This window comes from Heteronotia binoei, chromosome 1 (genome assembly GCF_032191835.1).
Source record: "Heteronotia binoei isolate CCM8104 ecotype False Entrance Well chromosome 1, APGP_CSIRO_Hbin_v1, whole genome shotgun sequence".
Classification (NCBI taxonomy): domain Eukaryota; kingdom Metazoa; phylum Chordata; class Lepidosauria; order Squamata; family Gekkonidae; genus Heteronotia; species Heteronotia binoei.
Genome location: NC_083223.1, coordinates 281,899,046 through 281,923,979, shown reverse-complemented (window position 1 = coordinate 281,923,979; position 24,934 = coordinate 281,899,046). Strand labels below are relative to the sequence as shown.

The following is a 24,934-nucleotide window of genomic DNA, read 5'->3' as shown; positions in this document are numbered from 1 at the left end:
AGGTTGATTGTGTGGCATTTGCCCCCATCTTTGGCACGTGCGTCCATGCAAACGCTTCTCCTGCTCTCTGCAAGAGAGGCTGGGTGGGTGCAGGAGGGAGAAGAGACTCCTTGGGGAGTTCTAATGCAACTCTACTCCCTGCGGGACGGTCGTTCACGCCTCCGGGGAAGGCATCGAAGCAGGTTGTTTCCCCAACTGACCTTTCAGCTGTTTCCTGCCTTCCTCACCACCCAGCGTTGGGTCACACAGCTTGAACGGACCTCTGGAGTCCAAAGGGACTTTCTGCCCTGCACGGTTGGGCCGATGCGAGCCAGACAAAAGGGGGCACGGCGGCCTTGGACCGGTTTTATTGGAACTGCAGCTGTGCCAAAAACGTTCCCTCTAAGCTGTGGAGTCTTGTGAGCAAAAATTCTACTTTGTGAACTATTGGCATTAAAGTTGGGAGCCTACCACATTGATTAGTTTGCTGTAGGGCCATTTTTCCTGAGCCGAGACAAAAACGTGTGAGCTGGAGGCTAGTGAGCTAGCTCACACTAACTCAGCTTAGCGGGAACACTGGTGCCCAGATATAAGAAGAAGATGATGATAGTGGATTTATATCCCGCCCTCCACTCCGAAGAGTCTCAGAGCGGCTCACAATCTCCTTTATTTCCCTCCCCTACAACAGACACCTCGTGAGGTGGGTGGGGCTGAGAGAGCTCTGACAGAAGCTGCCCTTTCAAGGACAACTCCTGCGAGAGTGATGGCTGACCCAAGGCCATTCCAAGCAGGTGCAAGTGGAGGAGTGGGGAATCAAACCTGGTTCTCCCAGATAAGAGAGCTCTGGCTGACCCAAGGCCATTCCAGCAGGTGCAAGTGGACGAGTGGGGAATCAAACCCGGTTCTCCCAGATAAGAGTCCGTACACATAACCACTACACCAAACTGGTGCCTGAACTGGAAATCTCACTCTTTCATCTGGCAGGCGACAGCAATAGAAAACCACAAGGCAGGACGCAAGCTCCGGGTCCAGAGATCCGTGAGCCTGGGATCAAACCTGAGACCCGCTGCGTTCAAAATCACCATCTCTACCGATTGGTGACGGCTCCCCGGCCCAGTATCTGCCAAACTGTTGTGTCCCCATAGCATTCAACCTGGTGAAGAGCCAGGAGAGCAAAAAGGTCCTTTCTGTTGGACGGTGGCTCAGCGGCAGAGCATCTGCTTGGTAAGCAGAAGGTCCCAGGTTCGATCCCCGGCATCTCCAACTAGTAAAAGGGTCCAGGCAAGGAGGCATGAAAAAGCTTAGCTTGAGACCTTGGAGAGCCGCTGCCAGTCTGAGTAGACAAGACTGACTTTGATGGACTGAGGGTCAGTAGAAGGCAGCTTCATGCGTTCATATATAAGCGAGACCCGTTTTTGACAGAATTGCAGCAGGATGCTTTGCACCTGGAAACCAGCGCAAACCGATAAACGCCGTCCCCTGTGAGTTTTGTGACTCCCGCTCTCCTCCGAGCTCTGGGGTCGAACGACGGTACCTCTCTGCTAGACACGAAGCGGAGTCCAGGGCTGAGTTTGGAGCACCAGTGTTTCGACTTGACTTGCATACCGAGCGGAAAGAGTCCAACGGGCTACTGTAACATCGCGGGCGCCTTTGTCTCTCCGGATTGCATCTCGCTGACGTTTCAAAAGGGACTCTGCGGCTGCAGAGTTTGGAAGGATGTAGAGATGAGGATGAGCCAAGACATCGGGGCGCGCAGAGCGGAGAATTCAAAATGGCGACCTCCCCTCCATGGAGAAAAATCTGCTGGGAAGTTCTCCAACCCATGCCTGATTGAAACGGACAGAAGCCCCCGTCCCGTTCATTTTTAAGAGAGCTGAGGCAGAAGAGAAGACCTGTTGCTCACACGTGTGGGTCAGACCTCTGTCTCTCATGCTACCCTTCTCGGTGGCTCTCCAAACTGTGCCAACCACCACTGTGGCTGAGAGCTGTTTCAGGGATACGGAGTAAGGTCTACACAAACCCCTTCTGCAGGCCAGCCCTCCGGACGAGACAAATATCCACACGAGATTCATTTTGGTTTTTTGGGGGAAAAAAGCAATATGCCAGAAAAGAAGTTCTGTTACTCGACGCTGCGCCAGTCAGGAAATCGCCCCCAAATAGATGATAGGACAACTTTTATTTTCTCATTAAGTCACAAGTTAAAAACGGAAAGGGGTTAAAAAACTGGAACGGGGATGAGCCGGGGAGGAGAAGGTGCCTTGAAGAGAGACTTGGATTCTATCGACCCGTGGTTTTTTTTTTCTTATGCAGACGGCAAGGCGTATTACACGCCAAACTAGTTGCTAGTTTCTTGCTTTAAAAAGGAGGGGGGGAAAATAATAACCAGAACATGTGGAAATCCGTTCGCATAAGTTACTGAGTGACTTCACCAGGAGATGTCTTGCATTTCCAACTTGTTCTAACAAGTTCAAGCAGGTAATTCAAGTGTGCGCTGTTTATATATATATAATATAGATTTCTTTCTTTCTGTTTTTGGTGTTTTTTTTATTAATTAGCCTGGAACCTGCAAGAAAGAAAGGGGGGGGGGGAGAGAAAAACCCCCCAGATCAGAACAAGAATTAATGTCCCCCCCCCCCCAACAAAATGGGGAAACATCTACACATTTTAACCTTTCATGAAAACACGTTCAGCTCTCCCAAAGGGAAGGGGCCTCAAGAGAAGAGTGTGGATCCCCGGATCGTTTGTACGAGGCCTGAATTATCACTCCTGGACAGAATGATCTCTTGGTAGGGTCTGCAAAGCTAGCAAGGAACTAGGGTTGCCAATCCCCAGGTGAGTTAAAACACACTCATAAACAACTGCACAAACCACGTATACACCAGTTTTGTGTAGTGGAGAAGTGCGCGGACTCTTATCTGGGAGAACTGGATTTGATTCCCCACTCCTCCACTTGCACCTGCTGGAATGGCCTTGGGTCAGCCAGAGCTCTCTTATCTGGGAGAACCAGGCTTGATTCCCCACTCCTCCACTTGCACCTGCTGGAATGGCCTTGGGTCAGCCAGAGCTCTCTTATCTGGGAGAACCGGGCTTGATTCCCCACTCCTCCACTTGCAGCTGCTGGAATGGCCTTGGGTCAGCCAGAGCTCTCTTATCTGGGAGAACCGGGTTGGATTCCCCACTCCTCCACTTGCAGCTGCTGGAATGGCCTTGGGTCAGCCAGAGCTCTCTTCTCTGGGAGAACTGGGTTTGATTCCCCACTCCTCCACTTGCACCTGCTGGAATCGCCTTGGGTCAGCCAGAGCTCTCTTCTCTGGGAGAACCGGGTTTGATTCCCCACTCCTCCACTTGCAGCTGCTGGAATGGCCTTGGGTCAGCCAGAGCTCTCTTATCTGGGAGAACCGGGTTTGATTCCCCCCTCCTCCACTTGCACCTGCTGGAGTGGTCTTGGGTCAGCCAGAGCTCTCTTATCTGGGAGAACCGGGTTGGATTCCCCACTCCTCCACTTGCAGCTGCTGGAATGGCCTTGGGTCAGCCATAGCTCTCTTATCTGGGAGAACCGGGTTTGATTCCCCACTCCTCCACTTGCAGCTGCTGGAATGGCCTTGGGTCAACCATAGCTCTCTCAGGAGTTGTCCTTGAAAGGGCAGCTTCTGTCAGAGCTCTCTCAGCCCCACCCACCTCACTGGGTGTCTGTTGTGGGGAAGGGAGGTAAAGGAGCTTGTGAGCCGCTCTGAGATTCGGAGTGGAGGGCGGGATATAAATCCAATATCGTCTTCTGCTGCCGCTTGTTTTTTTACTCTGTTTTTCAGCAATCGACAGTAGCAGACGCCACGCTTACAACGACACGTCACGTACATTCACAAGCTGATAAAGATGTCAATTTCCAAGAATGCCACTTTGTATCATATCCAGACCTTACTTCAAGGCACAGTCCCATTAACTTTCATTAGAAGCACTGAGGGACTTCCCATGTGGGTATGCCGACTGAATAAAATAGGGTTGCCAATCCCCAGGTGGGGGCAGGGGATCCCCCGGTTTGGAGACCCTCCCCCCGCTTCAGGGTCGTCAGAAAGCGGGGGGAGGGGAGGGAAATGTCTGCTGGGAACTCTGTTATCCCTATGGAGATTTATTCCCATAGAAAATCATGGAGAATTGATCTGCGGGTATCTGGGGCTCTGGGGGGGGGGCTGATCTTTGAGATAGATGCACCAAACTTTCAGTACAACATCTAGTGCCTCTCCCCAAAATATCCCCCAAGTTTCAAAAAGGTTGGACCAGGGGGTCCAATTCTATCAGCCCCAAAAGAAGCTGCCCCTATCCATTATTTCCTAGGAATTGAAAAGGTGTGCCGTCCCTTTAAATGCGATGGCCAGAACTCCCTTTGGAGTTCAACTGTGCTTGTCACAGCCTTGATCTTGGCTCCACCCCTAATGTCTCCCGGCTCCACCCCCAAAGTCTCCTGGCTCCACCCACCCCCAAAGTCCCCAGATATTTCTTGAATTGGATTTGGCAACCCTAATTATTATCTTTTGAATGTATATGACGTGGTGTCGTAAGCACAGTGTTTGCCGCTGCTAATCACTAAAAACAGAGTAGGAAAACAAGCAGAAGTGAGCGCATAAGTAATCTGTGCAGTTGCTTAGGAGTGTGTTCTAATCCATCAGCTGCAGTTTCCTTTTGTGTTGCAACAATCCCCAGGTGGGGGAGGGGAGGGGAGGGGAGAGAAATGTCTGCTGGCCACTCCATTATGCCCCATGGAGATCGATTCCCATAGGGCAGGGGTGTCAAGCATGCAGCCCAGGGGCCAAATCAGGCCCCCAGCGGGCTCCTATCAAGCCTTCCGAGCAACTGGCTCTTGTCTGCTTCCTTCTCCCTCTCTCTTGCTTCCTTCTACATCGCGGTTTGCTTTGGAGGGCTTGCTCAGTCGCACAGGAGCTACAGAGCAAAAGCTCTATTTTCTCCATTGGCTGAAGCTCCTCCCTTGGGGAGGAAAGGGGGAGGGAGAGCTTGCTTTGCCAGGCTCTTTCAATCGCACAGCAGAGCTACTGAGCCAAGCCTCTCTCTTGCTTCCTTCTGCATCTCAGCTTGCTTTGCCAGGCTCTCTCAATCGCACAGCAGAGCTACTGAGCCAAGCCTCTCCCTTGCTTCCTTCTGCATCTCAGCTTGCTTTGCCAGGCTCGCTCAATCGCACAGGAGCTACAGAGCAAAGCCTCTCTTTTCTCCATTGGCTGAGGCTCCTCCCTTGGGGAGGAATAGCTTGCTTTGCCAGGCTCTCTCAATCACCCAGCAGAGCTACTAAGCTAAGCCTCTCTTCCTTCTATTGGCTGAGGCTTCTCCCCCTCCTGGTTCCCTGGGGAAGGAAGGAGACAGACAGAGCTTCCTTTGCCCAGTTCCCTGGATCTCATGGGAGAAATACAAAGAAAGCACCTTTAAGACCAACAAGTGCTAATGTTTTTTGTTGTTGTTCAGTCGCACAGTCGTGTCCGACTCTTTGCAGCCCCCTGGACCAAGTCACGCCAGGCCCTCCCATCTTCCGCCATCCTCCGAAGTCTGCTCAAATCCATGTTTGTGACATCAGTAACGCTGTCCAGCCATCTCCTCTTTTGCCCTCCCCTTCTTCTTTGCCTTCTGTCTTTCCCAGCATAATGTTTGAAGCATGTTTTATTTTAATTTAAAAAAAATATATTTAACTGTGTTTGTCTGTGTCCATTATAAAGTTTATATCTCCGCTACCTAATCTTGAATAGGTACACACATGGCCTGGTCTGAAAAGATCTCATTCATGTCAGATTTAGCCCTCATGAGTTAGACACCCCTGCCATAGGGTATAATGGAGAACTGGTGGGTATCTGGGACTCTGGGGGGACTGTTTTTTGAGGTTGAGGCAGCAGATTTTCAGCATAGCATCCGCTTCCTCTCCTTGGAGCAGGGGGTCCAATTCTAGGAGTCCACAAAGAAGGCGCCCCAATCCTTCATGATTTCCAATGGAGGGAAGGCATTTAAAAGGTGTTTGGTCCATTTAAATGCGATGGCCAGAACTCCCTTTGGAGCTCAGTTATGCTTACCACAACCTCGTTCTTGGCTCCACCCCCAGAGTCCTCTGGCTCCACCCCCAAAGTCCCCAGATATTTTTTGAATTGGACTTGGCAACTCTAAGAAAGACACTTACGCTGGAGAAAGGGGAAAGGGCGGAGCTACAAGCCGCGGGAGTTGCTCCACTGTCTCTCTCGGCCGCATTTCAATCTCATTTCCTGGACTGCCCCCGTCTGCATACAGAGAGAGGGAGAGAGAGGTTGTAAGAAGTGGGTTACTTGTTGCATGTATGACTGAATAATTATCTGCCCAGAAATGACCTATATGACAGACAGACAGACAGACAGACAGACAGGACAACCTTTATTGGCATGTCAAAAGATATAAATTACTATTAAAAAATCCAGGACAAAACCCAGGACAGCAGAGGGATGGTAGCTCAGTGGTAGAGCATCTGCTTCCCTGGTTTGAACTGCAAACTGGAGAAAGAAAGCAACATTAACAGTGAAGAATTATGAGTTCTGCTTTTAGGTATGAGTTCTGCTTTTAGGCATGGTTTTAGGATGGGGGAGACTTGTCTTAGCAGTAGTATGTGCGAAAAGGGCCTAGGGGGTCTTAGTGGATCATACGCTGAACATGAGTCAACAGTGTGATGCAGTGGCTAAGAAGGCAAATGCAATTTTGGGCTGTATCAACAGAAGCCTAGTGTCCGGATCACGTGATGTGATGGTATCGCTTTACTCTGCTCTGGTAAGACCTCACCTGGAGTCTTGTGTTCAGTTTTGGGCACCACATTTTAAGAAGGATCTAGACAAGCTGGAATGGGTCCAGAGGAGGGCGACGAAGATGGTGAGGGGTCTGGAGACCAAGTCCTATGAGGAAAGGTTGAAGGAGCTGGGGATGTTTAGCCTGGAGAGGAGGCGGCTGAGAGGTGATAGGATCACCATCTTCAAGTACTTGTTTCCAGCTCAACATTAGGAAGAACTTCCTGATCATTAGAGTGGTTCCTCAGCGGAACAGGCTTCCTTGGGAGGTGGTGGGCTCTCCTTCCTTGGAGGTTTTCAAACAGAGGCTAGATGGCCACCTGACAGCAATGAGGATCCCGTGAATTTAGGGGGAGGTGTTTGTGAGTTTCCTGCATTGTGCAGGGGGTTGGACTAGATGACCCTGGAGGTCCCTTCCAACTCTATGAATCCATGATTCTATGTGGATAAGTTTGATGTGGTAGACATTTCATGAGTCACTGCTGATTTCTTCAGATACCTAAATGTGTGAGCAGTGCCTTGTGAAACCTGCCACCAATTGTGTTAATCTTTAAGGTGCCACAACCTCGTTCCTGGACTCTAGCTCTTTTCTCCTGCTACAGATGCCCATGACATACAGCGACCAATCTTGGTAGACATTATGTATTTGGACTTCCAAAAATACTAAGACAAAGTAATGATTCCTGAGTGAAGATTAGCAGTTATGGGGAAAGAGGATGAGTTTTCTAAGAACGTAAGAGAAGCCATGTTGGATCAGGCCAAAGGCCCATCCCATCCAACACTATGTGTCACACAGTGGCCCAAAAATCCCAGGTGCCATCAGGAGGTCCATCAGTGGGGCCAGGACACTAGAAGCCCTCCCACTGTGCCCCCCCCCAAGCACCAAGAATACAGAGCATCACTTCCCCAGACAGAGAGCTCCAACAATTCGCTGTGGCTAATAGCCACTGATGGACCTCTGCTCCAGATGTTTATCCAATCCCCTCAGAATCGTAATTCTTATGAATTAAAAACTGGTTCAATCAACATCAAAAAGCAGCGAAAAGAAATAAATCAACATTTCTTGTGATGGAGGGAAGTGGGGTTCCTCAAAGACTGGTACTGGGAGCAGTGAAATTTAATGACAACCCAATTGTTCAGAATGGTGAAAACCCAGGTGGATTGTGAAGAGTTCCCAGGAGGATCTCTCTAAATTGGGTGGGTGGGCAACAATGTGGCATATGAAGTCCCTGAACTTTGGGAGCCTGTGGGTGCCTTTGGAATTCTGACGCAGTGTGGTGGGCAGAGTCACAAAATGGCTGCCGCAAGAGGCAAAGCCAGCCACAAAATGGCTGCCGCAAGAGGGAAAACCAGTCTCAAAATGGCTGCCGCAAGGGGCAAAGCCAGTCACAAAATGGCTGCCGCAAGAGGGACAGCCAGTCTCAAAATGGCTGCCGCAAGGGGCAAAGCCAGTCACAAAATGGCTGCCGCAAGAGACAAAGCCAGCCACAAAATGGCTGCCACCACTTCCCTTCAGTCATGCTGTGAAGGCGCCACGAGAGCTTTGCAGCTGGCTCTACCTCCTGAGGCAGCCATTTTACGACAGCCATTTTGAGGCAGCGCCCACCGCACTGTGTCAGAACTCTCACAGAGTCGAAAGAATTGGGAACCACTGAAGCAGACGATGTGAAAAACCCTCTGCCTGAGACCCTGGAGAGCAACTGCCAGTCTGAGTAGACAATTTCCTGCATTGTACAGGGGGCTGGACTAGATGACCCTAGGAGATCCCTTCCAACTCTATGATTCTATGATCCTAATATTGACCTTGATGGACCAAAGGTTTGATTCAATAGCAGGGAGCTTCAGGTGTTCCGGTGCGTGGTCACACCTGTCCTTTCAGTTTTTAAAAGCACTATTTAACGAACTGGGAAGAACAGAACTACAGAACAGTACAGCTTGTCCTCGCGGTGACCCTTCTGCTCGGCAGGAAGAAAAAGCGGTTCTGTCACAGCTGCCTGGGTCACCCGTCTCCACTCTCCTCCCACGGGCAAGTTTAGAACGAGCCTCCTTTGCCTTGCGAAAGGCGTGTGAGCACCGGAACGAAAGGAGAGAGAGAGAGAGACCTGCGATAGCTCACACTGAATTTTAATCGAGTGTTTCAAGGCAAAGCGCATCTTCTCTGCATAATTTAGTCTGTTTACACCAGTCGCTGGGCGGAACACACAGACGCCTGGGAAAACAGTGGGCAGTTAGATGAGGCGGGATGTTTCCAGTGGTGGCACCGGGGTGGCGGAAGACGTCCCTTCCCAAAGGGGTTTGGTTCCATCTTCATGACACAAGAGTATCGTTTCAGAGGACCTCAGAGGCTAACTGACGGCGTGATCCTGTGAATTTAGGGGGAGGTATTTGTGAGTTTCCTGCATTGTGCAGGGGGTTGGACTAGATGACCCTGGAGGTCCCTTCCAACTCTAGGATTCTATGACTGTTAAGAGCGGTTCCTCAGTGGAACAGGCTTCCTCCTTGGGAGGTGGTGGGCTCTCCTTCCTTGGAGGTTTTCCAGCAGAGGCTAATGGCCACCTGACAGCAATGAGGATCCTGTGAATTTAGGGGGAGGTGTTTGTGAGTCTCCTGCATTGTGCAAGGGGTTGGACTAGATGACCCTGGAGGTCCCTTCCAACTCTAGGATTCTATGATCTTGTTGCTGATGGTTCTGTTTTGCTGATTCCACACCCGCCCCGCCCTGGTTGTTGACGTTTTGTGAGTTTGCACAATCCTTTTAAACAAAATGATAGGATGTGTTATAGATTGACGTGCATCTTCTGAATCAGTACAGGACACACACATAAGGCTGCCTGATATGGAATTAGACCGTCAGTCGATCCAAGTCAGCATTTCAGATCCAGTTTGGTGTAGTGGTTAAGTGTGCGGACTCTTATCTTGGAGAACCAGGTTTGATTCCTCACTCCTCCACTTGCAGCTGCTGGAATGGCCTTGGGATAGCAATAGCTCTGGCAGAGGTGTCCTTGAAAGAGCAGTTTCTGTCAGAGCTCTCTCAGCCCCGCCCACCTCACAGGGTGTCTGTTGTGTTGGAGGAAGTTAAAGGAGAAGATGATGATATTGGATTTAAGAAGAAGATATTGGATTTATATTCCGCCCTATACTCTGAATCTCACAATCTCCTTTACCTCTCCAGCCCCCCCACTCACAACAGACACCCTGTGAGGTTGGTGGGGCTGAGAGAGCAGTGGACCTTTCAAGGACAACTCCTACGAGAGCTACGGCTGGCCCAAGGCCATCCCAGAAGCTGCAAGTGGAGGAGTGGAGAATCAAACCCAGTTCTCCCAGATAAGAGTCCACACACTTAACCACAACACCAAACTGCCCTGTGAGCCACTCCTGAGACTCTGAGATTCAGAGTGGAGGGTGGGATATAAATCCAATATCATCATCTTTTATTGTCTACTCAGACTGGCAGCGGCTCTCCAGGGTGTTAGGCTGAGGTCTTTCACATCACCATTCACAACCACACCCGTTGTGAGAGCCAATCTGGTGTAGTGGTTAAGTGTGCGGACTTTTATGTGGGAGAATGGGGTTTGATTCTCCACTCCTCCACTTGCAGGTGCTGGAATGGCCTAGGGTCAGCCGTAGCTTTCACAGGTCTGGGTTTTTTTGGGGGGAGGGGGGTGCGGGGAAGGTAAAGGAGATTGTGACCTCTCTGAGATTCAGAGCGTAGGGCGGGATATAAATCCAATATCTTCTTCTATTTGGTCCTTTTTCACTGCGAGATGCCGGGAATTGAACCTGGATCTTCCGCATGCCAAGCAGAGGCTTTGCCCCTGAGCTATGGTCCCTCTCCATGGCTCTCCAGGGTCTCAGGCTTTCCAATCACCTCCTGCCTGGTCCTTTCAACTGGAGATGCTGCAGGGGATTGAACCTGGGACCTTCTGCATGCCAAGCAGATGCTCTGCCCCTGAGCTTTGGTCCCTCTCCGTGGCTCTCCAGGGCCTCAGGCTGAGGTCTTTCCCATCACCTCATGCCTGGTCTCTTTAACAGGAGATGCTGGGGATTGAACCTGGGACCTTCTGCATGCCAAGCAGATTCTCTGCCCATGAGCTATGGCCCTTCTCCATGGCTCTCCAGGGTCTCAGGCTGAGGTCTTTCCCATCACCTCCTGCCTGCTCCTTTTAACTGGAGATGCTGGGGATTGAACCTGGGACCTTCTGCATGCCAAGCAGAAGCTCTGCCACTGAGCTATGGCCCCACTCCATGGCTCCAAGGACAACCTCTGCCAGAGCTCTGGCTGACCCAAGGCCATTCCAGCAGCTGCAAGGGGAGGAGTGGAGAATCAAACCCGGTTCTCCCAGGTAAGAAGACGACTGCAGATTTATACCCCGCCCTTCTCTCTGAATCAGAGACTCAAAACGGCTTACAATCTCCCATATCTTCTCCCCCCACAACAGACACCCTGTGAGGTGGGTGGGGCTGAGAGAGCTCTCTCGGAAGCTGGCCTTTCAAGGACAACTCTGCGAAAGAGATGGCTGACCCAAGGCCATTCCAGCAGCTGCAAGGGGAGGAGTGGAGAATCAAACCCGGTTCTCCCAGATAACAAGACGACTGCAGATTTATACCCTGTCCTTCTCTCTGCATCAGAGACTCAGAGCGGCTCACAAGCTCCTTTACCTTCTCCCCCCACAACAGACACCCTGTGAGGTGGGTGGGGCTGAGAGGGCTCTCACAGCAGCTGCCCTTTCAAGGACAACTTCTGCCAGAGCTAAGGCTGACCCAAGGCCATTCCAGCAGCTGCAAGTGGAGGAGTGGGGAATCAAACCCGGTTCTCCCAGATAAGAGTCCCCACACTTCACCACTACACCAAACTGGCTCTCTTAACTGGCCAGCTGCCCAGTGGGGTCTTATGGGGAGGGAGCCAGATTGGGTGTTCTCACCCCTTCTTCGCAAGGCGGAGAGGTGCAAAAGCATCCCAATGTCCGCCCTCCTGAGAGGGAGGGAGGCAACTCTCTAGCACTGGTGCCCCCCCTCCTATTTTTTGCGTGGGGGAACATTTTTTTACTCTTGCCCCAACTCAAAAAAGATGTCCTGATCCAACATGGCTTCTGTTCTTATATGTGGGGCAGTGTTCTTCTCAGGCGAAGGCCTTGGCCTCTCTGCCCTGTTGTCGGCCGTCCAGAGGAACTAGTTGACCACTGTGGGAGACAGGAGGCTGGACTAGATGGACCCTCCCTGGTCCGACTCAGCAGGCCTCTTCTGATGTTCTTCTCAGAGGAAGGCCTCGGCCTCTCTGCCCTGTTGTCGGCCTTCCAGAGAAACTAGTAGGCCACTGTGTGAGACAGGAGGCTGGACTAGATGGATCCTCCCTGGTCTGACCCAGCAGGGCTCTTCCTATGTTCTTCTCAGGGGAAGGCCTCAGCCTCTCTGCCCTGTTGTTGGCCCTCCAGAGGAACTGGGTGGCCTGTGTGAGACAGGAGGCTGGACTAGATGGACCCTCCCTAGTCTGACCCAGCAGGGCTCTTCTGAGGTTCTTCTCAGGGGAAGGCCTCGGCCTCTCTGCCCTGTTGTTGGCCCTCCAGAGGAACTGGCTGGCCACTGTGTGAGACACAAGGCTGGACTAGATGGATTCTCCCTGGTCTGACCCAGCAGGGCTCTTCCGATGTTCTTCTCAGAGGAAGGCCTCAGCCTCTCTGCCCTGTTCTTGGCCCTCCAGAGGAACTGGGTGGCCCGTGTGAGACGGGAGGCTGGACTAGATGGACCCTCCCTGGTCTGACCCACCAGGGCTCTTCTGAGGTTCTTCTTAGGGAAAGGCCTCAGCCTCTCTGCCCTGTTGTTGGCCCTCCAGAGGAACTGGTTGACCACTGTGTGAGACAGGAGGCTGGACTAGATGGCCCTTACTGGTCTGACCCAGCAGGGCTCTTCTGAGGTTCTTCTCAGGGGAAGGCCTCAGCCTCTCTGCCCTGTTGTTGGCCCTCCAGAGGAGCTGGTTGACCACTGGGTGAGACAGGATGTTGGACTAGATGGACCACTGGCCTGATCCAGCAGGACTCCTTCGATGCCCTTATTATGATTCCTGCTAAATAGCAGGAGAATGCCGCCATTGTTGGCACAGTCTGATTTTAAGGGTAGTTTAATGATGTGTTGCCAGCTTCCAGGTGGGGCCTGGAGATCTCCAACTTTTACTTCTGATCACCAGCTGGCAGAGATCAGCTCCTCTGGAGAAAGGGGTTGGAAGGGCGGAGTCCAGGGCACGGTACCCTGCTGAGGCCCCTCCCCTCCCCAACCCCGCCCTTTCCCGGATCCACCCCCAAAGTCTCAAGGTATTTTCCAGCACTGACCCGGCAACCCTAGTTTCATCTCTAGGAAGCCCTACTGATTTCAATGGAGTTTACATGCAGGACCTAAAGCTGAGATTAGCCACTGGGGGGAGCACAAGAGCAAAAATTTCCTTCCAATATAACCTCATATGAACATATGAAGCTGCCTTATACTGAATCAGACCCTCAGTCCATAAAAGTCAGTCTTGTCTACTCAGACTGGCAGCGGCTCTCCAGGGTCTCAAGCTGAGGTTTTTCACGCCTCCTTGCCTGAACCCTTTTGAGTTGGAGATGCCGGGGATTGAATCTGGGACCTTCTGCTTACCAAGCAGATGCTCTACCACTGAGCCACCATCCCTCCTACATATGAAGCTGCCTTCTACTGAATCAGACCCTCAGTCCATCAAAGTCAGTATTGTCTTCTCAGACTGGCAGCGGCTCTCCAGGGTCTCAAGCTGAGGTTTTTCACGCCTCCTTGCCTGGACCCTTTTGAGTTGAAGATCCCGGGGATTGAACCTGGGACCTTCTGCTTCCCAAGCAGATGCTCTACCACTGAGCCACCATCCCTCCCCTAACTGGCAGCAGCTCTCCAGGGTCTCAAGCTGAGGATTTTCACGCCTATTTGCCTGGACCCTTTTTAGTTGGAGATGCCGGGGATTGAACCTGGGACTTTCTGCTTCCCAAGCAGAAGCTTTACCCCTGAGCCACCATCCAATTCCACCTTGGTTTCTTCTGCTGCCCATATTTCTCCAAGGCCTGGAAGAACAATGGCTGCATGCCCCTCTCCTTCTGGCTTGCAGTTTCAAAGCGAGTAGCCCCCTCCCTCCCAGATCCATGCAGGGGCTCATAAACTGTCACAGCAAAGAGAGAGAATTGGCCTACCATGGGCAGGCCTTCGTTGGCCATGTCTCCAGACCCGATGTGCGTCAGGTGGACAAAATTCATCGGCTCCCCTATCATGCTGCGGTCAATTCTCCGCCTCTTCTTTTTCTGCAAAGACAAGAGCAACAGGGACGAATTTAGTTTTCTTTGTCGACTTCAAGCATGTATTAGCTGCCTTTCTCCCCGGTGGAACTCACGACTGCTTACAATACGAAAGAAACAAAGTAAAAGTCCAGTAGCAGCTTTAAGACCAACAAAGTTTTATTCAGAATGTAAGCGTTCGTATGCATGCAGACTTCTAGCGGAGATCTAGTTTGGTGTAGTGGTTAAGTGTGCGGACTCTTATCTGGGAGAACCGGGATTGATTCCGCACTCCTCCACTTGCACCTGCTGGAATGGCCTTGGGTCAGCCATAGCTCTGGCAGAGGTTGTCCTTGAAAGGGCAGCTGATGTGAGAGCCCTCTCAGCCCCAACCCACCTCACAGGGTGTCTGTTGTGGGGGAGGAAAGGAAAGGAGATTGTGAGCCGCTCTGAGACTCTTCGGAGTGGAGGGTGGGATATAAATCCAATATCTTCATCTACCTCACAGGGTGTCTGTTGTGGGGGAGGAAGGGAAAAGAGATTGTGAGCCGCTCTGAGACTCTTCGGAGTGGAGGGCAGGATATAAATCCAATATCTTCATCTACCTAACAGGGTGTCTGTTGTGGGGGAGGAAGGGAAAGGAGATTGTGAGCCGCTGTGAGACTCTTCGGAGTGGAGGGTGGGATGTAAATCCAATATCATCTTCTTCTTCTTCAGATGAGGAGATGGGGTGCAGTGAGCAAAAATACATATACCTGGTTGGTTAAGAGGGTAAACTGATACAAAGGTTAGGCTCAAATGGCAAAGGAAAGGAAAGGTCCCCTGTGCAAGCACCAGTCGTTTCCGACTCTGGGGTGACGTTGCTCTCAGAACGTTTTCACGGCAGACTTTTTATAAGGTGGTTTGCCGTTGCCTTCCCCAGTCGTCTACGCTTCCCCCTCAGCAAGCTGGGTCCTCATTGGACCGACCTTGGAAGGATGGAAGGCTGAGTCAACCTCGAGCTGGCTCCCTGAAAACCCAGCTTCCGCCGGGGATCAAACTCAGGTCGTGAGCAGAGCTTTGGACTGCAGTACTGCAGCTTTAACACTCTGCGCCGCGGGGCAAATGGCAAAACAGTGTAATAGATCGGAAGACCATTTGGTCTGGATAGCATTTGGGTGGGAAACCAATAAAAGGTAATAAAAGTTGCCTGTTTGTTTGCTCTTGCGACAAGTCTAGGTAAAACAAAAGACGTATTGCCTTGCGATGGTCTTGTCCGCCGAGTTTACTTTTTAACACGTAGCGCATGTTATAAACATCATTCTATGCGTTATAAACAGAATTCTAGTTTGGTGTTAGAAAAAAAAGAATACATTTTAATTTTTCTTACAAATTTTTCTGCTATGTGTTACGCGCGCCCAGTAGCACCTTCAAGACCAACAACATTTGCGGCAGCAGGAAGAACGCGCAAAGCTCTCTTTGCCACATGCAAACAGGAAAGGAGATCCTGGAATTTGCAGATCTCAGACCGAAGGGGGAAGGGGTGTTGAAAAGAATGCTTGTAAAGCAGGGGGTGGCCAACGGTAGCTCTCCAGATGTTTTCCTGCCTACAACTCCCATCAGCCCCAGCCAGCATGGCCATGCTGGCTGGGGCTGATGGGAGTGGTAGGCAAAAGAACATCTGGAGAGCTACCGCTGGACACCCCTGTTAAAGGATGCAAAGGAACAGTGGAAAATGTAATCCCCTTGAACAGAGCAGGAGAGAAATGCCTGGGGGCACAAAATTAGCATCCGGAGTCAGATAAGAATCCGAGGTCCCTAAGAACAAGCTGCATTCCTTTCCGTCAACACGTTTTGCAACTGTGAATTCCAAAAGTTAACTATGCATGGAACCGTATGATGTGTGTGTGTGTGTGTGGGGGGGGGCTGCTATGAATTAAGCCCTGGAGGCAAAACAGAGCAGGCCAGGGGGTGGCCAAACTGCGGCTCCCGAACCACAGGTGGCTCTTTCACACACCTTGTGTGACTCTTGAAGCCCCTGGGATTGTCTCTTCAAATCACTCTCCCAGCAGCTTGGAGAATGCGTTTTAAGTTGCTTTCTTTTCCCTCCCTCTGAGAGCCAATTTGGTGTGGTGGTGAAGTGTGCGGACTCTTATCTGGAAGAACCGGGTTTGATTCCCCACACCTCCACTTGCACCTGCTGGGATGGCCTTGGGTCAGCCGTAGCTCTCACAGTTGTCCTTGAAAGGGCAGCTTCTGTAAAAAGTTCTCTCAGCCTCACCCACCTCATAGGGTGTCTGTTGTGTGTGTGTGTGGGAGGGGGAGGTAGAGGAGATTGTGACCACTCAGAGATTCAGAGTATGGAGCGGGATATAAATCCAATATCATCACCATCATCTTCTTCTTCTTCTGCTTCTTCTTCTTCCTCCTCTTCTTTCTCTTCTTCTTCTTCTTAAGAACATAAGAGAAGCCCTGTTGGATCAGCCCAATGGCCCATCCAGTCCAACACTCTGTGTGACATAAGAGAAGCCATGTTGGATCAGGCCAGTGACCCATTCAGTCGAACATTCTGTGTCACACATAAGAACATAAGAGAAGCCCTGTTGGATCAGGCCAATGGCCCCTCCAGTCCAACACTCTGTGTCACATAAGAACATAAGAGAAGCCCTGTTGGATCAGGCCAGTGGCCCCTCCAGTCCAACACTCTGTGTCACATAAGAACATAAGAGAAGCCCTGTTGGATCAGGCCAGTGGCCCCTCCAGTCCAACACTCTGTGTCACATAAGAACATAAGAGAAGCCATGTTGGATCAGGCCAGTGGCCCCTCCAGTCCAACACTCTGTGTCACTTAAGAGAAGCCCTGTTGGATCAGGCCAGTGGCCCCTCCAGTCCAACACTCTGCGTCACATAAGGGAAGCCATGTTGGATCAGGCCAATGGCTCCTCCAGTCCAATACTCTGTGTCACACAGTGGCCAAAATTTTTTTTCAGCTTCAGCATCTGACCTTCCAGGGAACAATCAGAGGAGAGGGGAATCAAACCTGGTTCTCCCAGAGAAGAGTCTGCGCACTTAACCACTACACCAAACTGGCCCTCCCAAGCCACAGTTTGGCCACCCCTGCTATAAGGTTTGTAACTTTTTTTTGGTGCATATTTCACTCGCGTGCCAAAGTCCAGCTCTGCACCCGGAACGGTTAAATGCATTCCTGTCTTCTGTGCCCAAGCAAGCTCGAAGTTCTGGCAGCTTGGACGCCAGTGCCCACGGATTCTTGCCCCTGGCGCTCGGAGGAGGGAGAGGCAGGGAAAATGGGACTGCCGGAGCAGGCGCAGATGGCGGGGAGGGGAGGCCTCCGGCTTTTCTTGTCTGCCTCCTTCACGCTTCGCAAGAGCCCGACAATTCGGCGGAAAGGTCCCCCGTCATGAAAAAGAAGAGTTTGCCCACAAATTATATGGTGTGTGGGGACAAACTGGTATTGTTCATATGCTAGAATGCTGCTGCACCCTAGAAAGACTTGAAGCGAATATTGCTAAAGGTTAAAGCAGAAAGTCCCAAAGCAGGATGACATGATATAGACAAGAAGGATCCAGACAAGCTGGAAGGGGTCCAGAGGAGGGCGACGAAGATGGTGAGGGGTCTGGAGACCAAGTCCTTTGAGGAAAGGTTGAAGGAGCTGGGCATGTTTAGCCTGGAGAGGAGGCGGCTGAGAGGTGATAGGATCACCATCTTCAAGTACTTGAAGGGCTGTCCTATAGAGGATGGGGTGGAATTGTTTTCTGTGGCCCCAGAAGGTAGGACCAGAACCAATGGGTTGAAATAAATTCAAAAACAGTTTCCGGCTCCACATCAAGAAGAACTTTTTGACCGTTAGAGCGGTTCCTCAGTGGAACAGGCTTCCTTGGGAGGTGGTGGGCTCTCCTTCCTTGGAGGTTTTTCAACAGAGGCTAGGCGGCCATCTGACAGCAATGAAGATCCAGTGAATTTAGGGGGAGGTGTTTGTGAGTTTCCTGCATTGTGCAGGGGGTTAGTCCACGGCCTGGGGGTTGGGCACTCCTGTCCTAGATAAAGAGACCACACACTTAAGCACTACACCACACTGGCTTTACAATCTCCTTTATCTTCTTCCCCCACAACAGACTCCCTGTGAGGTGGGTGGGGCTGAGAGAGTTCTCACAGCGGCTGACCTTTTGAAGGATAACTCCTGCAAAACCCATGGCTGTCCCAAGGCCATTCCAGCAGCTGCAAGTGGAGGAGTGGGGAATCAAACCCAGATGGGCCATTGGCCTGATCCAACAGGGCTTCTCTTATGTGACACAGAGTTTTGGACTGGAGGGGCCATTGGCCTGATCCAACAGGGCTTCTCTTATGTTCTTATGTGACACAGAGTGTTGGACTGGAGGGGCCACTGGCCTGATCCAACAGGGCTTCTCTTATGTCCTTATGTGACGCAGAGTGTTGGACTGGAGGGGCCATTGGCCTGATCCAACAGAGCTTCTCTTATGTTCTTATGTGACACAGAGTATTGGGCTGGATGGGCCAATGGCCTGATCCAACAGGGCTTCTCTTCTGTTCTTATGTGATGCAGAGTGTTGGGCTGGATGGGCCATTGGCCTGATCCAACATGGCTTCTCTTATGTTCTTATGTGACACAGAGTGTTGGACTGGAGGGGCCATTGGCCTGATCCAACATGGCTTCTCTTATGTGACACAGAGTGTTGGGCTGGATGGGCCATTGGCCTGATCCAACATGGCTTCTCTTATGTTCTTATGTGACACAGAGTGTTGGACTGGAGAGGCCACTGGCCTGATCCAACATGGCTCCTCTTATCCAACATGGCTCCTCCACTAAATTGTTCAGGGTGGTGAGAACCAGAGAGGATTGTGAGGAACTCCAAAGGGATCTGTTGAGGCTGGGTGAGTGGGCGTCAACGTGGCAGATGCGGTTCAATGTGGCCAAGTGCAAAGTAATGCACATTGGGGCTAAGAATCCCAGCTACAAATACAAGTTGATGGGGTGTGAACTGGCAGAGACTGATCAAGAGAGAGATCTTGGGGTCATGATAGATAACTCACTGAAAGTGTCAAGACAGTGTGCGTTTGCAATAAAAAAGGCCAACGCCATGCTGCGAATTATTAGGAAGGGAATTGAAAACAAATCAGGCAGTATCATAATGCCCCTGTATAAATCGATGGTGCGGTCTCATTTGGAGTACTGTGTGCAGTTCTGGTCGCCGCACCTCAAAAAGGATATTATAGCTTTAGAGAAGGTGCAGAGAAGGGCAACTAGAATGATTAAAGGGCTGGAGCACTTTCCCTATGAAGAAAGGTTGAAACGCTTGGGACTCTTTAGCTTGGAGAAACGTCGACTGCGGGGTGACATGATAGAGGTTTACAAGATAATGCATGGAATGGAGAAAGTAGAGAAAGAAGTACTTTTCTCCCTTTCTCACAATACAAGAACTCGTGGGCATTCGATGAAATTGCTGAGCAGACAGGTTAAAACGGATAAAAGGAAGTACTTCTTCACCCAAAGGGTGATTAACATGTGGAATTCACTGCCACAGGAGGTGGTGGCGGCCACAAGTATAGCCACCTTCAAGAGGGGTTTAGATAAAAATATGGAGCAGAGGCCCATCAGTGGCTATTAGCCACAGTGTATGTGTGTATATAACATTTTTTGCCACTGTGTGACACAGAGTGTTGGACTTGATGGGCCGTTGGCCTGATCCAACATGGCTTCTCTTATGTTCTTAAAAGAACCACGTGCCCATGGACAATCTCTTAGGGATCACTGAGCTACTATATTCTGGAGCAAGGGGCCATCCTGATCTCTGGACAGAAGTCCACGGACCAGATGTGTATTGTGCTGCACAGACTAAACCTCTCCAGGGCCTATGAACATAACCAGCACCATCGAGTAATAAAGGGAACTGCAACCACTTAGGCAGTGCGAGAGTAATGATTGGTGAGAAGAGGCATTGAAGGAAAAAAGAGACCCCCCGCAACAACGCAGAGTGGGCAGGAGTTGCTGACATAAAACAAGACTCCCAGCAGCACAGACCGACACCGCTGATTGCAATATGAGTTTTGTGATTCACCGCCCCCTTCGTCACATCTGAGGAAGTGGGCGATGACTCAGGAAAGCTCATCTTGAAGTAAACACTGCTAGACTTTTTAAGATGATGGACTTTTGTTTTGCTATAACCCAGTAACACAGATACCCCTTTTGCACTCATGAGACAATGATGCTACAGAGACTGACTGTATCCTGACTTCCTCTCCGGGACTCTTTCATTCACACATCACAGTGCAGGAATGCCCTTTACGTCAAAAGTAATCCTAGTAATTCAACCACTGGGACTACATATGAGGTGGTGACGGCTGCCAGCATAGCCAGCTTCAAGAGGGGATTGGATCAACATCTGGAGCAGAGGTCCATCAGTGGCTATTAGCCACAGCCTATTGTTGGAACTCTCTGTCTGGGGCAAGTGATGCTCTGTCTTCTTGGTGCTTGGGGGGGGCACAGTGGGAGGGCTTCTAGTGTCCTGGCCCCACTGATGGACCTCCTGATGGCACCTGGGGTTTTTTGGCCGCTGTATGACACAGAGTGTTGGACTGGATGGGCCACTGGCCTGATCCAAAATGGCTCCTCTTATGTTCTTATGTGACACAGAGTGCTGAAATGGAGGGGCCATTGGCCTGATCCAACATGGCTTCTCTTATGTTCTTACGTGACACAGAGTGTTGGACTGGATGGGCTATTGGCCTGATCCAACATGGCTCCTCTTATGTTCTTATGTGACACAGAGTGTTGGAATGGAGTGGCCATTGGCCTGATCCAACATGGCTTCTCTTATGTGACATAGAGTGTTGGAATGGAGTGGCCATTGGCCTGATCCAACATGGCTTCTCTTATGTTCTTATGTGACACAGAGTGTTGGAATGGAGTGGCCATTGGCCTGATCCAACATGGCTTCTCTTATGTTCTTATGTGACACAGAGTGTTGGACTGGATGGGCCATTGGCCTGATCCAACATGGCTCCTCTTATGTTCTTATTGTGACACAGAGTGTTGGAATGGAGTGGCCATTGGCCTGATCCAGCATGGCTTCTCTTATGTTCTTATGTGACACAGAGTGTTGGACTGGATGGACCATTGGCCTGATCCAACATGGCTCCTGTTATGTTCTTATGTGACACAGAGTGTTGGACTGGATGGGCCATTGGCCTAATCCAACATGGCTCCTCTTAGGTTCTTACACTTTGTTTATGAAGCCTAGAATCATAGAGTCGAAGGGACCTCCAGGGTCATCTAGTCCATCCCGCTGCACAGATGATAGGACGGTGGGGGCTTTGAGAGCCACATAAAATATGTGAAAGAGCCACATGTAGCTTCTGAGCCACAGTTTGGCCACCCCTGAACTAGACTCTTGGTCGATGTAGGTCAGTCTTATCTACTCAGATTGGCAGCAGCTCTCCAGCATCTCAGGCAGAGAAAGGTCCTTCCCATCACCTCCTGCCTGCTCCTTTTAAGTGGAGATGCTGGGGAATGAACCTGGGACCTTCTGCGTGCCAACCAGAGGCTCTGCCCTTGAGCTATGGCTCCTCTCCATGGCTCTCCAGGGTCTCTCGCTGAGGTCTTTCCCATCACCTCCTGCCTGGTCCTTTCAACTGGAGATGCCAGGGATTGAACCTGAGACCTTCTGCGTGCCAAACCGATGTTCTACCACTGTGCCACAGAGCCTCCCAGGCACCTGGCATCGGGGTAGCATGGAAATAAATAGAACCAATTTTACGGAGCATCCAAATCTGAACCAAAGCACGCCACAAAACCGGATTATGTTGCAATAAGCTGCCTTTGTGTTCTCGTTCAGTTCATGCAACCTCTCCCACAAAAATGCAACTACGTCTCAAGGTCTTAAAAACAGGCCAGCAAGCCAATTATTTTGAAACCCGTTAAGAAAGCTGGGGAGAGAGGAAGAGAGGCCCAGATGTTGTGCCCTGGCTGCGGCGGAGCGGCTGGGCTCTGAGGAAATGGTCCAACGGCTGCTGTGTGCACCAGCCTGTTCCCTCAGTAGCATCGCTATCAGTCAGGAACCACGACAGGTACACAGACTCCTCGTAACAGGAGACATAAATGTCTCCAAATGACCTCCACTCGAGACCCTGGAGAGCTGCTGCCAGTCTGACATACTGATTTTGACGGACTTGACTCAATGTTTCCTTTAGGGAGGGGCTGTGGCCCAGGGGCAGAGCCTCTGCTTGGCATGCAGAAGGTCCCAGGTTCAATCCCCGGCATCTCCAGTTAAAGAGACCAGGCAGGAGGTGATGGGAAAGACCTCAGCCTGAGACCCTGGAGAGCCTTGGAGAGTGGCCATAGCTCAGTGGCAGAGCCTCTGCTTGGCATGCAGAAGGTCCCAGGTTCAATCCCTGGTATCTCCAGTTAAAAGGAGCAAGCAGGAGATGATGGGAAAGACCTCAGCCTGAGACCCTGGAGAGCCTTGGAGAGGGGCCATAGCTCAGTGGCAGAGCCTCTGCTTGGCATGCAGAAGGTCCCAGGTTCAATCCCCGGTATCTCCAGTTAAAAGGAGCAGGCAGGAGATGATGGGAAAGACCTCAGCCTGAGACCCTGGAGAGCCTTGGAAAGGGGCCTTAGCTCAGTGGCAGAGCCTCTGCTTGGCATGCAGAAGGTCCCAGGTTCAATCCCCGGCATCTCCAGTTAAAAGGAGCAGGCAGGAGGTGATGGGAAAGACCTCAGCCTGAGACCTTGGACAGCCATGAAGTGGGGCTATAGCTCAGTGGCAGAGCCTCTGCTTGGCATGCAGAAGGTCCCAGGTTCAATTCCCAGCAACTGCAGTTAAAAGGTCCAGGCAGAAGGTGATGGGAAAGGCCCCAGCCTGAGATCCAGAGAGCCACAGCCAGTCCAAGTAGACAGAAATGACTTGGTAAGGGGCCAAATCTCAGTGGCTGAGCATCAGCTTGGCATGAAGAAAGCCTCAGGTTCAATCCCTGGCATCTCCAGTTAAAAAGGACCATGTAGGACAGAGGTATCAAACATGTGGCCCAGGGGCCAAATCAGGCCCTCAGAGGGCTCCTATAAAGCTCCTGAGCAACCGGTTGTCGTCTGTTTCTTTCTTCCTCTCTCTTGCTTCCTTCTGCATCACAGCTCACTCTGCAAGGCTTGCTCAATTGCACAGGAGCTAAAGAGCAAAGCCTCTATTTTCTCCATTGGCTAAGACTCCTCCCTTGCGGAGAAAGTGGGAAGGGAGAGCTTGCTTTGCCAGGCTCTCTCAATCGCACAGCAGAGCGACTGACCCAAGCCTCTTTTCCTTCTATTGGCTGAGGCTCCTCCCCCTCCTGGTCCCCTGAGGAAGGAAGGAAAGATCCATAGTTTCCTTTGCCCAGTTCCCTGGATCCCATAGGAGAAATACAAAGAAAGCACCTTTAAGACCAACGCGTGCGGATGTTTTAAGTTTTAAAAACATCTTTGTGTTTTTGTGCTTTATAAATTTTATATTTCCACTACCTGCCGTTACGTTTTATGACAGGACCACGGAGGAGAAACTGACCCAAGCCTCTCTTTTTTCTATTGGCTGAGGCTCCTCCCCCTCCTGGTCCCCTGGGGAAGGAAGTAAGCCACAACACAGAAAAACCTCTCCACATCTCAGGAGTTAAAACCTCATAAGTTGCACAGCGCTCCTACTGTCCTTATGTGGCTCAAAGCTGCTATGTTATATTCAGTGCAATGTTTGAGGAAAAAGGTCCAACGGAGAACCGGTCCGCTTTGCAAGCCGTTTCGGATCTCTAATCCGTCTTTTAGGGACCAATCTTGTATAATATGTGCAATTTTCTAGGTCAGTAATGCCAAAAATTATTCAGTCATCAACCATGTCAGTCCAGAATTCCTAGCTTTCTCTAATTTTGCTGCGTAATAGCGGGAACGCCATAGTTAATACATTCCTTGTCAGCAAAGCAGTCGTGCGTGAAAATATTATACAAGAAGACGACATTGGATTTATATTCTGCCCTCCACTCAAGAGTCTCAGAGCGGCTCACAATCTCCTTTACCTCCCTCCCCCACAACAGACACCCTGTGAGGTGGATGGGGCAGAGAGGACTCTCACAGCAGCTGCCCTTTCAAGGACAACCTCTGCCAGAGCTATGGCTGACCCAAGACCATGCCAGCAGGTGCAAGTGGAGGAGTGGGGAATCAAACCCGGTTCTAACAGATAAGAGTCCGCGCACTTCACCACTACACCAAACTGGCTCTCTGGACTCAGACAGATGAAGACTGCAGATTTATACCCCGCCCTTCTCTCTGAAACAGAGACTCAGAGCAGCTTACAATCTCCTGTATCTTCCCCCCCACAACAGACACCCTGTGAGGTGGGTGGGGCTGAGAGGACTCTCCCAGCAGCTGCCCTTTCAAGGACAACCTCTGCCAGAGCTATGCCTGACCCAAGGCCATTCCAGTAGGTGCAAGTGGAGGAATGGGGAATCAAACCCGGTTCTCCCAGATAAGAGTCCGCGCACTCAACCACTACACCAAACTGGCTCTCTGGACTCAGACAAATGAAGACTGCAGATTTATACCCCGCCCTTCTCTCTGAAACAGTGTCTCAGAGCGGCTTACAATCTCCTGTATCTTCTCCCCTACAACAGACACCCTGTGAGGTGGGTGGGGCTGAGAGGACTCTCACAGCAGCTGCCCTTTCAAGGACAACCTCTGCCAGAGCTATGGCTGACCCAAGGCCATTCAAGCAGGTGCAAGTGGAGGAGTGGGGAATCCAACCCGGTTTTCCCAGATAAGAGTCCGCACACTTAACCACTACAGCAAACTGGCTCACAAAAGGTACGTGGGGCTGAGAGAGCTCTCACAGCAGCTGCCCTTTCAAGGACAACCTCTGCCAGAGCTAT

General features: G+C 51.0%; 1 protein-coding gene across 3 annotated transcripts in view; it reads right to left on the bottom strand.

The window, feature by feature from the left end:
• Window positions 1-2,138: 2,138 nt before the first annotated feature.
• CDC42SE1 (CDC42 small effector 1) overlaps window positions 2,139-24,934 on the bottom strand; it is a 91,482-nt gene continuing 68,686 nt past the window's right edge. For all 3 annotated transcript variants that reach the window (XM_060256384.1, XM_060256392.1, XM_060256399.1), the window contains exons 3-5: window positions 13,961-14,068; window positions 6,149-6,245; window positions 2,139-2,542 (exon numbers count right to left, since the gene is read on the bottom strand). In XM_060256384.1, coding sequence (XP_060112367.1) covers window positions 6,174-6,245; window positions 13,961-14,068 — 180 coding nt within the window. In that variant the 3' untranslated portion in view covers window positions 2,139-2,542; window positions 6,149-6,173. The remainder of the gene's footprint in view (window positions 2,543-6,148; window positions 6,246-13,960; window positions 14,069-24,934) is intronic.